The 15,340-nt window shown below is 46.5% G+C and overlaps 1 protein-coding gene across 1 annotated transcript in view; it reads right to left on the bottom strand.

The window, feature by feature from the left end:
- The window catches only part of NECAB2 (N-terminal EF-hand calcium binding protein 2), a 73,294-nt gene extending 63,492 nt beyond the window's left edge, over positions 1-9,802 (bottom strand). Inside the window, exons 1-2 of the mRNA XM_002191161.7 lie at positions 9,527-9,802; positions 836-860 (exon numbers count right to left, since the gene is read on the bottom strand). Coding sequence (XP_002191197.5) covers positions 836-860; positions 9,527-9,724 — 223 coding nt within the window. The 5' untranslated portion in view covers positions 9,725-9,802. The remainder of the gene's footprint in view (positions 1-835; positions 861-9,526) is intronic.
- Positions 9,803-15,340: the final 5,538 nt, after the last annotated feature.

Raw genomic sequence — 15,340 nt, 5'->3', positions numbered from 1 at the left:
TCAGCTGTTCTACCAAGTGCCACAGTTACACAGCATTTACATATATGTGAGCCAGCTGGCAGCACCCTCCTTACTCAGGGGCAGTGAGGATACCCACTATGAGCACCAGCAGAAATCAGGTATCTCCCTTTTAGAGCTGGGAAAGAACAACCAAACTCCCCTGTGCTCCTCTGCAAACACACAGAATTTTGATGCACATTTAATTTTCTTCTTGTACAACAGGGAAAGAATAGATACTAGCTCTTGGGATTTTATCTAGGATCTAAAATAAAACTGCTTTTGAGGGTGTGGAAAGATCCTGGGATTGGGCCCACTGACTCTTCTTTCTTAAACTTGTTATCTTTCCAGTTCTCTCTTTCCATGCCATTTAATGAAGACTCATCCATGTTATTCCAAATATAAGGACTTGGCTGGGCTCAGTGCAGGTGTTCAGCTTTCCACAGGCACAGACTGAAAACACACATCAATATGTGTTGCTCTTTGATGTGTGGGTCCAGTCCCTCAGGAACCAATCTACTAATATTCACAAGTTACTTCAAGGTTTCCAAGGGTTGGATCCTCATTTATCACTTACCTGTGATTTATTTTTATACTGTTTTTGTGAAATTGCTCTTTGGTGGATTCTGCCATGCCAACTTGCATACCAGTATCACTTCTGCTCTAGGAATATATTTTCCAAAAAAAAGAATAAAATATTTTCTGATGTTTCAAGTGTATCAGCATCAGACACAGTAAACTGAGAAACATTTAAACACCTGGATGTTATTATCAGAAAAAGTAGTAATACTGACAATAGTCCAAAGAAGAAATGTGAAGTATGAATGCACAAACTTACCATTTTTGTCAGCTCTTCTGAAAATCTAGAATTGAAAGAGAGAGAGAGAAACATGTTTACTGTGTTGTCCAGCATGGGGGGTGAAGCCCTTTGCACCAGGACCACGCTCAGCCCCACACACAAGGCAGGTTCAAGTGCTCCAACCCCCCAAGACCCAGTTCAGGGGCTTTGCTGAGCTCACCCTCCCCAAGACTCAGCTCATCTCCCCCAGAGCAACACAACTGGCAGAACGGGTGGAGATGCTTTCAGCACTTCCAGCACCTCCCTCACTGAAGAAAGCTGAAACCATGAATCCAATACCAGAAAAATACACACTAAAAAAATTCCAACAGCCATGCCGCCAGTCCAGACAATTTCTCTGGAGTCAACAAAATCTCTTAAACCAAGTTTCACAGCTCTGCACTTCTGGAAAAAAATATTTACAACTTTTTTTTTTTAAGCGAGTCTCCTGCGTGGGAAGATTATATTTAGACTTAAAACTACAGTGTGGAGGAGCAGCCCACAGAGAGGAATCAAATGGCCATTGCAGAAGGAAAAGAATTGCAATAATGTGTAGTACTGTAGAACTTGCCAGGGACAAAGAGAGCAGAAACAACTGTTTCTGGTGCTGTTTTTCTCACCAGCCTCATCTGAAGAATAGTCCCCTAACACTGATACCACCATCAGAGGGTCACTTGGAGGGCCCTTGCTCTAATTGAGTTTTTAACCACACACACTGATTACATTCATTAGCTAGCCCCTCTTACTTGATGCATATGTATTACTTTATTTTACATAGTCATACCCTTATCAGAAATCCTCTTATGGGTCTTTGGGGTCCATCCTCAACATCTGGTGTGCTTTGTAGGAGGCTGTTCCTCGACCCCCACTTTTGAGTAAGCCAAATATCTTTGTTTTGCATAACTTCTACTTTGTCAGCCCTGCAGAGCTGAGCTGCCATCCTGCTTCTGTTTTGCATGACTTCTGCATCCCAAAGTTACATCCTCCATCTACTTCTCCAGGGCTGTGCTGTTTTGCTCTCCTGTCCTTGCCAACAAAATGCAATTATTAGCAGAAGGCCTGTGCAAAGACCAGAAACTTACAGGTTCCTGCCAAAAATGGCCACTAGCAAAGGTTGGCCATAAATGACCAAAAAATTAGTATGGTCAGAAAAGGTAAAATATTCTCATCGTCTCTTCAGGTCTGACCCTATTAATTTGAGCAAGAGCAGGGATTTTAGTTGTACAAAGAAATTTCCCTGAGGAGGGAATAAAAGCACCAGCAAGACAGATCAGAGTCAGCCATAAAATAAGATCTCATATTTTCTGGGTCACAAAACCATTAAAAAAAATACCAGAAGAGAAATTGCTGTACAAAACAAGAACCCCAAGAGACAAATTGAATTGCAGAATATGATATTTCACTGAATATGGCTTAATTAAGGAACATTAATCATTCTTTTGTCCGAAGTCCTTGTGAGGCTATGCAGCCTGGGGCAGAGTCATAGCAGGACTTTCTGGTGTACTTCAGCAGAGGCAAAACCCCTCTGCCTGAGCCAAAAAAAAATGTTGGGAGTCACAGAACTGCCTGCAAGGATTACAGCTTGTGACCACATCAAAACTCTTCTTGTGCTGAGCTTCATTTTTAAAGAGTAATTAGAAGGTTTGGGAGAGAAAATCCAACATCTCTCCACACTTACAGATTTCATTGATGCTAAATTTGTATTTTGAAAGGCCAGCCAGTCATGGCTTGTCTATGGGGAGAAGGAATAATCCCAGCAGGACCCCAGCAAGCTGCATGGCTTTAGCACACATCCCTCACCTCTGCTCAGTATGCCCTGCCCACTGTATAAAATATTCCTCTTTTCATGGCTTGGACACCCCAAATCCTCACTCCCCATGAGCACCCCCAGATGAGGCACTTCTCTTCCTGGATCTGATATTTCTGGGTTTTTTGTTTCATTAACACATCTTTCTGTTGCTCTTCCCACTGCTTTGAAACCAAAGTATTACAGCCAGTCTAAGACAAAAGGAGCAATGCCTGTCCTAAGGTCCCATGGGAGATCACCATCTCACTAAGCACAGCTGGCAGAGGGAGAATGGGAAGGCAAAACCAATACGTAAAATGTAGATTAAAGTGGGAGAAAGGCTCAACCTGCAGTGCTCTGCTCCATGGAGCTGTTTGCCTTGCAAGGAATACTTGGAGCAACAGGGAAAATTTTTTAAAAATATAAGAAATGTTTAGAAATTGCAGTATTTATATTCATCTTCACTAAATGAATATTTTAGGACTTTAACTCTCCCAAATAGTCCCTAAAGTATGGCTATTAGTAAATTAACATGTTGATGTGTGATGAAAGGTCATATTGGCTGTGTTACTTATCAAAGTTTATTCTACAGGACCAAGCTGCTTGACTTTTTTATTGATAATGAGCAGGATTTATTCTTTCAACTTAATTGAACCACCTAAAATTTGCACACATAAAAAAAAAAATTAAACTGGGACACCTGGAAGGAAAAAGCATTTTAAGATTAAGTCATCTGTCAGCACAGGCAGGCACTGCATCAAGGTATGAACACTGGAATGAGCATCGGGAGGCTGATAAAGATGTAATATAGTCTGTGATAGCTTGGCAGTGCTGCCAAAAATGCTGCTGCTGTGAGGACCCAGGATTTATGTTCTAGCTCAGCAGAGTGCCCTCCCCCACAAAGCCCAAAGACACCCTCTGCTCAGGTCCTAGATTAGTTGTTCCACGGTAGGATGGAGGTAGTGGGCTTTCCATAAGGGAAAGGTGTAAGATCTGGGGATGGAAGGGAAACCACAGCCCCTCACAGCTTCCCTGTGGACCAGAGAGCAGACCCATAATGGTGACAGCTCCCAGCAGCTCCAGAAGAAGGGAACACAAGCGAGGATGCTGTGTCATCTCCATCCGCCCCGCAGCGCTCTGCCGGCTCCCAGCAGCTCCATCCCCGCTCGGCAGCAAAGTCACTTAGACCTCATCAAGGCAGCAGCCCTGGAGGTCAGTGAGAGAGGAGCTCATGAAATATGGATGGAGAAGTGCCCTGTCCTGCCAGGCCCTCAGCAGCAATTGGCTTCCTGTGCCTGCACGTGGCCCAGGACCATCCCAAGGGCCGGGGCTCCGGGAGCCGGCGCTCAGCCTGGCCAGGGATGCTCTTTCCGCTCCATCACCCCCTGTTCTCCTGCTGTGGGGGGACGCACAGATCTCGGATGGGAAATGAGAAATTATCCACTTCAAGTACCACAGCAACCATCTCCCCCATCAGCTGTGCTTTGAAGCTATTAAGCAAAGCTCCTGAAGCACAGGCTAAGTCACACAGTGAGCCCACAGGATGCCCACAATATGGGCATTAGCCCATTTTATAGGATTTACACAGGCAATGCATGCAGTTGGCTGTCTGTGGCATACTTAACCCATTTACCAGTGGTTTAGATGAATATAAACACTATTTTCTCTAAAGCAAAGAACTTTTGTCAAGATTTCCAATATGTTTTCTCTAAATGTATGTTTTTGCTATACTCTCAAATGGCTACTACACATATTTAACTGCCAGAAGTAAGCAATTCAAAGCCCTGGTGGTAATAATAATCTTGAAAAATAAATGATGGCTTCAAATTTAAACATTTAGTTCTGCCTTCTCAAAGCTCCTGGATGAGAACATGCCACACTGGAGACTGCTAAATGAAGGTTTTCTCACAAATTTTATTAAATTCACAATAGCACTCCCCTAAAAAACCCAAGAATTATTAAAGGTTTTTGGAGTTTATAATCCTTTCACCAGGTTAATAAGATGTTGATTTAAAATAGAATGCAGCAGAGCTGAAATTCTGTTTCCCATCATAATCTGGGTGCAGAATAGAGAACAAACATAATCATGTCTCATGCATGAGGAAAGCCTATGGATGAGGAGGTATCCAGAGACCCACATAGACCTTAAAATATTATTAATCCTCATACTATGTTCCTGAATTCTTGTTCTGGCTTTCTGTTCCTCTCCCTACAAGTCTTGACACTTCCTTTGGAGTTAAGACAAGGTTTTATATCAGGCATGGACTTTATTTCTCAAACTTGAGGCACCAGTAGGAATCTCCTCTCCTACAGCCTCTCTCTGTTGCTCTTTCTGGTGAAAACGTGAAAAGATAATGACCTGAAGCTTTGTTACTATAGACTATGCCTTTAGACATCCTTGGGTTAATGAGTGTTCCCCATGCAAGGAGAAAGGTTTTATTTTGGTGTTTCAGTAAGGAATATACCATTGGTGTAGAAATACTGTCCCATCTCCACTGGTTCCCCACAAAACAAGGCTGCTGCAGAGCTCCAGGTCTCCGGGCATTTTCCCACTTCAAAGCAGATCCTTTTTCTTTTTCCCTTCCTCTCCAAGAGAAGAGCAGCTGACACCATGTCCCAACCTCTGCTTTCACTCCTACCTTCTCTTTAGACTTCACCTAGCTGTCCTAAATTTAAGTTGCACGAGAAAGGTAGGAATTGCATCTGATCTTCTGACCTGCTGATGTTCAGCACTAGAAGTTACTTTTCTGTTCAGCTTCATTTCAAGCACCCACTTGCAAAGCCCTGAAGATCAGAGGAGAAGGGATGGACTCTCCTGTGTGATTCTGTACCTGGCAGTGAACAGGTCCTGCAGGAAGAGAGCCTGGCCTGCCCTGGCCTCCTCTCCAGCTGTGCCTGCAGGTACAGCTCAAGGGAAGATATCAAACCATGGATTTCACAAAGGGAGGATTAAGGAGGAGGAAAATATCCCTCATAGTTCACTCTCAGTGAGAAGGTAAACAAGGACAAAGGAAGGGGAATGAACCAACCTTGAAAAAAAACCCCAACAAACAAAATTAAAACAGAAAGAAAAAGGTCGAAACAGAAGAGGAGTGAGAAGGGATTCCCGGGATTCTTGTGGCTGCAAGAGCCTTGCTATTAAGGGCTGCACTGGAAATCATGTTATTGCCAGAATGGTTGGAAATGGCAATTCTGGATCTACATTTGGAAATTCACCACTGGCACAAACCAGATTCTCTGTATCTTCTATCCAGACACCTCACTCAATCCCATGGAGCTCGAGAAGCACAAAGCAGATTTGGCCACATAAGTGAGGTTGCAAGAAGAGACATAAGAATGAGAGATGGATTTGAAATTACCTTTCGGTCAAAGAATAAAAAATCAGATAAAGGTCAAAATTAGTTTTTTGCAAAAGACAGAGTAGCTAAACCAGAAAGCTTCACCTGACCTGAAATGAATGGAATTGTGTTTTTCAGGAGTGTTTAAAATAAAGCCAAAAATCAGTGCAGTTAGTTCCCATTGGCAAGAAAGGAGGCAGGGAGGCCAGTGCTGCTTGGGGCTCACAGTCCTGCCATGGGGGTGCTCGTTCATAACCGAGGCTGATCCTTATTTTAGATGCCAAGCAGGAGATGAGCCATGAAGCAGATGGAGCATCTTCCCCTGTAGCTGCTGTGACTGACCAGGCCTCAGGTGCTCTGGAGTTCACACCTCTGCTGTCAATACAGGCTTTTGGCAGTGACAGGAAGGCAGGAGGGGATGAGCAAGGACAGTAGATCAGCCAGCTCTGAAGTACTCCCAGACAGAGCAACACTTGCCTAGACATTTCCTACACCTCGGGCCATCCACCTCAGCTCTGTGTGCACATGCACTCATTCACACAGCAAATACAATCTCACATTGGCTTACCCACAGAGAATATACACCCATAAAATAGATCCTCCTTTTCATAAGCATTGTGACATGGAGGATTTGTTCTTGACTGGAAATGCCACCATCTCCTCTTGTGGATTGGAGCAGCTCTGTGACAGTTTTTAACACAGGGGGTTTGTCCTTGTGGGTGCAGGAAGCATTGGATATCCTGTGTCCATCCACAGCTTGCGGTGTGAGTGGGAATACCTGCTGCAGGTGGCACATGCTGCCAGCCCTGAGCCTTCGCTCTTGCAGCTGGAGCAGACCCAGAGAAGGCACCTGAGGGTGGGCACAGGATAGGTACAGACCCTTGCTCAATCTCAACATTTTAATCCTTTACCTAAAAGGCCAGCAGCAAAGTAAAAGAAAAGCACTGAAGCCAGCCCAAAGTTAAGATTGATCCTCTAAGTAGGAGGTTGATGGCAGAAGATATCTTAGCTCCTTGTTGTGTTTGGTTCCTCTTCAGCCCTCAGTTTCATCCCACAACAGCACAGTTGTGTTTCTTTGGTGGAAAGAGCACAGGGAAGTTTGTTCTGACACACCAGACACCCTCATGGAGGAGTCAGAACAAGAACACTGGGGATGGATGAATTAAAAGAAAGCCAGAAGAGGAAGAAGTGACTAAGGTACTATTAGCGTCAAAGTCATTTTCTCTAACTCATAACCAAGCCCAAGCTTTCCCCTCCTCCCCCAGCCCCCAAGAAACTGCCTACACAGCACACCAGCTCATGGAAACATGTTAGCTAACATAAAATCGTACAGGTCTTTTACTTCATCCTCCCCCATGGAGAACCACACTGCTGCATGGCTGGGACTCACTGCTTCCCCAGCACATCCATCAGCAAAAATGTGAAGGAGTCAAATGGAAAACAGGTTATCATCGCTGAGCATCAGTGGGATGCTTGTTACTTTCATGCTAATGTGTGAAAATTAAGCTAAATAGGTGTTCCCTGTTTAAACCCTTTGTATGAAAGGGGGGTCTCGCAGTGCACTTGAAGAGCCCGTTACAGTGAAGCCACAGCTTCAATTTGCTTTGCTATTGTGCCTGGGGAAAAAGGAGAAAATCAAGTTCTAAGGAAAGAGGGAAAAAAACCCCTAAGCTTTCAAATCTTACATTTCCAGAATCCATTTCTACTTTCAGCAGGTTAGAAAGGGCTCCCAGTACCATTGTGAAAAGGAAGAATGATTAGGAGCTGCACACCCAGCCCTATTGTACTTCCCACTGAAATAATACAATGCTCTACTTTATTTCCCATTCTGAAAGTTCATGGCTCTTTTCCTAAGCTCAAACCTCAAAGTGAAAAAAAATCACTTAAATAGGGTAAAATTGAATATATAAGATACCATTTTGGTGGCAGAACACTCCTAACTCAAGAAACCTCTTACATAAATTTTATGCTGTTTCCTAATTGCATTTGTGCTCTGAAACTCAGATTCCAAATTATTGCAAAATTTTGGCAATCTCAGGGCAGATCAAAAAACAAAACAAGCCAAAACCAAAGCAAACCAAAATAATAAAAAAGAAAAAAAATAGAAAAAGAACCCCAGGAACTCTCCCCTGAACAAGTTAACTGAAAAGACATAAGGGTGTGAGTTGCACTTGTCCTTTGTTTCCCTGGAAGCTCACTCCCCCAGACTGCAGCTGCTCACCTGCCAGCCCCTTCTACAGGCGGGATCACCCATCCATCCATCCTGCTCTCTGAGCTGCTTTTGGCAACCCTCTAGAGACAGCGGTTCCTCAAGGAACCAAAATGCCTTTCAGCTCAGGGTGCTCACAGATGGAACGAGTTTCAGACTCTCCAGCCCACGCCAATGCCTACGGGTTCAGCAAGTTATTTACAAAATGTAAGGGCTTTCCTTGAAGAGCTACTACTGCCTAGCCTACCTCTAAGAAGAGCATGAGTTATCCTTTACTACAGCCAATGCTTCAGTAGTTATTTTGCATTCATTACTTCTTTTTTATTTTTATTTTTTTTTTAAGCTAGGAGATAGCAAAACAGAGGATCCAGATCCATGTGTTTAATTACTGGATGCTGCAAAAAGACTGTAATTACACCATTTGCACTCTGGCTGATTCCACCCCATTCTCCCAATTCATTTAAGTGCAAACAGCCTCGGTAGCTCCCTAATCAGAAGGCACTGAGCATATCCCTACCAGCCCCCCAAACCAGGATTAAAGACCTACAGTGCATCTTCATCCCAGCTGGTAGAGGGGATGCAGGACCTGGGAAAAAGGCTGCAGAACCTGCAGCGGACCGACCCCCATGCTTAGCCCGTCCAGAGGGTGCAGGAAACGGGGCACCCCAGGGCACCAGCCCGAGAGTTCAGAGTCCTGGCGAGGAGGATACCAGCTACATCTCTGCCCCATCAGGCAAAAAAAAGGCGCAGGGCTCAGGAGAGGAAGTGCAGTATCCAGACTGCACCCCATCCCATCCCATCCCGGCCCGGTCCGGTCCAGAAGATGCAGAACCAAGGTGCACCTTTTTCCCAGCTGTCCCAGAGAGTGCAGAGCAGGGGGACAGGGGACCTCGGCCACCCCTACAAACTAGGGTGTGCAGCACCGGGACAAGTGGGGCAAGACCCGGGCTGCAACCCCATACCCTAGGCAGCCCAGGGACACAGGATCTGGAAAGAAGTTGTTCATCTGGGCACTCCTACACCCAGCCAGCCCAGGAGATGCAGGACCTGGGCTGCCCAGCCGGCCGGGGATGCGGGAGCCGAGGAAAGCCCCGATGCCGAGCCCTCGCGGGTGCAGGATGCAGGGAGGCTGAGAACCGGGCTGCAGCCGCTCGCTCAGCCGCTCCAGCAGATGCTGGACCCGGGAAATAAGGGCGATCCCGAGGGGCTCGAGATCGAGAGGCTGCGGGACACCCACGCCCACCCAGCGGGGGATTGCAGGAGCCGGGCTCAGCCCCTGCCCGGCGGGTCCAGGGCGCGCCGGGAGCAGAGGCAATCCCCGCTCCCGAGGCAGGAGCCGGGATGCGGGGAGCACTCACATCGAGGATGACGGAGGTGCCCTTCCTCTGGGCGGCGGCGGCGCCCGGGGCGAGCAGCTCCCTGTCGGCGAGGCCCTTGTCGCCCATCCTGCCGGCCGCCCAGCGCAGGAGCCCGTCCAGCCCGCGCAGCGCCGGCGCCGGTTTCCGCAGCAGCTTCTGCACCCCGGCCCGGCAGTACCGCGCTGCCTGCTCGCACATCGCTCAGCCCGGCCTCATCCCGCCGCCGGGACTCCCCCTCCTCCTCCTCCTTCTCCTCCTCCTTCTCCTCCTCCTCCCACAGCCGCCCTGCGGGCAGCGGGCGGGTCCGCGGGGGAGTTTTGGGGTGGGGGTAGGTGGTAGGTCAGCCCCCCCGGCTCCAGCACAAAGCACCTTTTTTAGGTGTTTTATGTCTGAAAAGACTAAAACCGTGTTCTCTCGCCTCCGCAGCCTCTCTGCACTCACAGCAGATTTAGCAGCTCTTTGTGAGGGCAGAAGAGAATAAATTTGTTGGTAGTAAATAAAACTTGCCCCTGAATCCCCATCCCTCCTCCAAAAAGTCCCTATTCAATGAATAGTCAGCAATTCCAGGTGTGGTATTGCAGCATCTGTGGCTACAGCACTAACCACAGTGCTCGGATGGAAAATATCCCTGACTCTGTAATTCTGTATTATGAGGGCATTTCTTTGAGATACTCCTGTGCTCAGTTTCAGCTTCTAAATCAGCAAGACTTAGACCTGCAGTAGAGGCAATAAGTCTTCTGGACAAAATGGCACAAGATAATTTCATTTCCCTCTCTGCACCTGAGGAGGTGCTCCCAATTTGAGTTCAAAGAAAGACACCAAAGCAGGAGAGCTCAGACTCAGAAACTTTGAGGTTTCCCTGGAGTTCTGGAGTAGCCATAGGCTCCAAAGAGCCTTTCCCACATGCAGCAGCCAGACCCTCTCAGAGGCAGCTCTAGAGGAGTTCATGACCCACCAGGGCCATGTCCCAGATTTGAACACCTCTGTCACAGGAGCCAGCACCCCTGCAAGAACTGCACACTTCCCACAGGGAGTCCTGTGCCTGGCCAGCAGCAGGATTGCTCCAAAGGGCCTGACCAGCCACTGCTTTCAGTGAAACAAATAGTAGTCAATTGTTTTTCTCAACAGAGCTTATACATTGCAGCTCACTAGAACCCAGACCCTCAGAAAAGCCTACCTGGAGGAATTATTTAGCTGCTTCTTCTAATCACCCATCTTTATTCAGGTAAATTGGGGTGAATTTTCTGTGTTTGCGGTGACAGGTGGGGAATGTGCATTTTCCTCTCAGCTGCTGCTCAAAGAAAGGTGAGTGGGAGCCCAGCTCTTTCTGCTGAAGTACATGGAAAATAGCTGGAAGCTCTTAAAAGCCTCTAAAACAAATGAGGCACAGAGAAGCCTAGCAGTAGGTCAGGGCACCCAAGGGCTGAGCCCCTCTTTCACCAAGCTCTTGCCTTTCAGGCTTTCCTTCTCCAGCAATGCAAAACTCATGGGGGAAATCTGAGGAATTTCAGGGGTTTATAATGGCTTGTGGAGCACTTCAATGGCTGTGTGCTCTTTCACAGGGATGTTCAGAGCAGTGTCCAACCCAACCACCACTCAATTCCCAATCACATCTCACAGCAAAGCACAGCCAAGCCAAGACACATCTTGTCCTCCTTGCCATGAGCTGGTGCCAATCTCCTGTGCCCCTCATGGTCAGAGCTACTCTGCTCTTTTGTACTTGTACAATACTCAGATTAGTCACCTTCTTCTTTCTCCTTTAGACATCCCTCCACTAAATGGCTGGTTCAGACTGTATTGATCACACCCAGGTAAGGATTACTATAAATGCTTGTTAATTAAAACTACTGAGTGAATAAATTTAGAAATAAGGTTCTTTAAAATTTCCTTTCTATTTGCCATGAAGATTCGTTACTTGGATTTGAAGTTCGGGGCTATTTCTGTGCTTTTGTCAAAATCAGTTCTTGGTAATGTCAAAACCAGCTCTGTGGCATTTAAATAATCATTTTTCCTACTAAAGAGATCAAGATAGAAAAAAATTCTGCCATTCAGACATTAGGAAGAAGCCAACCATTTGTACTGGGCTGTGTTATTCAGGGCTATTCCCTAGTTCCCATGAGGCTGAGGTCTCTAGTTGAGGAAAAAGTGGGAAGATTGTTACTACTAATCTGAGCCAGGTGAGGAAACCAAGGAACTCTCTGCTGGTGCCAGCCCATGTCACACCACAGCTAAGGGTGGGGGCAGAGGCACAGAGCTGTGTGTGCCAAACTCATCCCCTGCTTCCTGCCAAGGGAGATAGGACACTGCCTGTGCTGTGCAAATAAGCACAACTGCAGCCAGGCCATCAGGGCTCTGCCAGCCTCTCCCACACCCTGTGCTGCTGCCCGTGGCACTGACCCCAGCAAGCAGCCATCCACCAGGGCCAGAGGAAGAAACCAGAAACCAAACTGGTGAGGGACAAGTGGAGACAGCAGCTCATGGGCACCCAGCACACTTCCTGCATTTCATTAAAGGTGGAGAGAGCAGGACACCAGCAGCCACTGGCTGCCCTGAAAGCTTTATCCATAATGCAGGTGCTGAGTGGCACAGGAATTAATAGGAGAGAAGGGAGAGAATGCAACTAAAAAGCACAGTTAAATGCAGGCAAAGTGCATCCCTGGGAAAGCAGCAAGCATTAATTACAGCTTCTCGTAGGCTCAGCGTGGTCAGGCTGTGAAGGGCCAAGGGCAGCAGAGCCCAGCGTGCAGCACAGCCACTGACCTGCTGGCATTATGCTTCCCACGCTGTGCTGCAGACACAGAGCTCCAGCCCTGCCCAGCAGAGGAGGGGAGAGCTGCAGGGAAAGGCAGCAGCTGCTGCTCCACCTTCTCCACCCTGACATTTAACACTGAGCCTCCCCACTGCTGCACTGGCCAGGCACAAGTGTTGTTCCAGACCTCCACGGTGTTATAAATGATGGCTCAGTTGGACAGGAAGGTTGTTGAATGCTATTAGAGATCAGACCTATTCTCTCTCACTCCCAATTCCAAGTTCAGAAACTCAGAGATCTCAAAAAAGAGCATTGCCAGTCCAGTTTCAAGTCTGACCTTGACCTGAGAATGTTTTTTGCCTGGTGCATTTGGAGCTCAGCACATAGCACAGGTTTACTTCTCCCACTGACAATGTTTGCTCTACCAGCTTTCATATGGGATTTATTCAGGTACTACATCCAGTATTTTCCAGAAAGACTTGGAGCAGAAACACAAACCATGTGCTGTAATTTCAGATGAGAGGCCATCTGAAAAACACAAGAGCTTCTCTGAAGGAAAGGTCCAAGAGGAGCAGAAGTCCTGCCCATACCCTGGCGTGGGCAGAGGCAGTGGCTTTCATCTCCCCTTTGAGTTCTGCCTTCTCCCCCTGTCCATCTGCACACAGCAGGCAGCTTTATTTAATTAAAAACTTCCAACAGGCAGGACCTGCAGCCTTGCTTGGTGCAAAATGTCACAGATGACTTACTAATATTTACTAATGATTGAGGTTAATGCAACAGTTCAATGGCAGGAAGAGGAAATGGCAACCCTATCAGAGATGGGAATTTGGCAGAGCAACCTTGCTCACCCAGCCTGGAAGCAGAATTGACACTTTAGTCCCTCTATTAACTTATCTTTAGTATAATGTAGCATGTAATCAGCAGGTGACTCTGTCAAAAAAATGTATATCCCAGCTTGAAAATGCCACTCTGCCAACAGCACCATGGTAACTCACCAGTCTGAACTGAAGAGGATCCAGGCAGACTGTACCCATGTGCAGTGTGTTAACTCCTAAAAACACAACAAACCCCCTCCCCTCCGCAAGCTGAAGGCAGCAGAGCTCATGATTTGGTCACACAGCTTGTCCACACCATTAACGAAGTGTCAAGTCCACCTGGGATCTCGGGTTTCTGACCAGGCCCTGCAATCAGGGGTAGCAAAAGCTTCAAATGCACAATTTTATGTTGAGTTGATCTTAAAGAGCTAAATTCTTGTTTAAGACAAGATACCGATTTGCACTTTGAATATCTGCAGGGTGTCTTTCAACCTTAGTTACCCTAAGGAGACAGAAACATCTCCTCGCAGGGACTCCTGCAGGACCAGCACTGAAGCCAAGGCAGGAGCAGGCAGGTCCACACAAGGAGAGAGCCTGAGCTGCCTTGGGGAATTCCTCAGTCCATCCAATTCACCCAGTTGCTGCAGAGACCAGCTGCAGTTTGAGTTCTGGTTGGTTTTGGTCATTATCCTAAAGGCACAGATATCCCCTGGTGAAGGGGAATTAAAGGGACTAACCTCACCATTAAATAAAGCTTATACAGCATTGAGATGTCACGCTCAGAGGTCCAGACTTCCCCAGAGCTCTGAGATGATTCTCCAGAGAAATATGAGGATTTGTTACTGTAAGAAAAAACTAATTTTTAAAATAAAATAAAAATTAAACCTCTAATTCATAAGAGACTCACCTTCCAAGACATATACAGGCTCATTCTGGAGAGGGCCTGGGAGCTGTGGAGCTTCTCCAAACCTCTCAGGAGCAGCACAGCTCCTGCCTGGGCTGGGACATCCCCATCAGCTCCCAGGGGTCCTGCCACCATCCCGTGAAAACCTCAAAACGCGAAGAATATTGCCTTTTAGTTATTTTGAGGTGTAGGATTGTAGGCAAACAGTGGGTCAAATCCTTTTGCTGATGGCTGCTAAATAAACTCAGAGTGTGGTGCTTGATTTAGTCTTGGTGTTGGCTATTAAGGGACCTTATCTAGCTCTGTTGTTTTGGTAACTGAGGAATTGAACATTTAACACCCAAACTAACACACCTTGATTAAGGCCACTGACTCAATAGACCTTGTGATTGTGGATTTGTAGGGAAGAGCTACAGCAACATTTTTCTTGCATGTTTATTACTTATAATGGTGTTCAGGTAAAGCAGACCAAAATATTTTTCCCTTCAATATGCAACTGATGTCAGAACTATTAAGGACCCTGGAACAAGCTAATCCACTTCTGAAGACCTTTCAAAATTACCTTTCATTTCCTGTGCCCAGTATACTTTATTTCAAGCCATATATAATAGTATGAAAAACATGGAAATGGAGAACTACAGACTTTCAGATCTCCTAAGCCTGTGTGTGAGCATGACCACCAATTAAAAAAGTTTAATTTATTGCACCTAAATAAAATATTGTCTCTTCATAACTGACCTCCCCAATTGCAACATAAAACTGATTATTTGCACTGTCTTAATAGTCAAATGTGTCTGAGAATGTGTTGAGATCAGAGCTATCAAGCTTCTTCATAACAAGAGTGGGGAGGGAGGGACTGGCACATTTCCCATTGCTTATACCCTTTGTAATTATTTTCTAAAGTAATTTCCTCCTTTGCTCAGCAGATATAATCTCTGACTGCACTTGTGGGAGGAAAGAAGATCTCCTCAGTTTATTTCTGACAATAAATACAGTTAATTAGTGCTCAGTAAGTAGAATCTGACAGCTTTCACAGAAAGCAGGACTCCCTCTGGGGTTCCCAGTACAGGCACGGTGACAAAGCCCTGGCACAGAGAAAGGCACAGGAAGGAGACAGCCAGGGCATGGGCAGGACACTGCCAAGGGCTGCCGCAGGGGATGGACAGTTTAGAGAGGTAAAATACAAACATTTCTTATTCTTCACATGTTTAGCCTGTGGCTAAAGCTGTGAACACCTGGAGGTGGCTCAGCAGGGCACAGAGCTGCCCTTTGAGGATTCCTTTGCCTGAGGCTTTGCTCTCTGTCCTCGAAGTGATGCTGAAACCAGGACAGGAGCGATTTTGGCC

Source organism: Taeniopygia guttata, chromosome 11 (genome assembly GCF_048771995.1).
Source record: "Taeniopygia guttata chromosome 11, bTaeGut7.mat, whole genome shotgun sequence".
NCBI classification, from domain to species: Eukaryota; Metazoa; Chordata; class Aves; order Passeriformes; family Estrildidae; genus Taeniopygia; species Taeniopygia guttata.
Note: the sequence above shows the minus strand (reverse complement) of the source record. Positions and strands in the feature narration are given on the sequence as shown.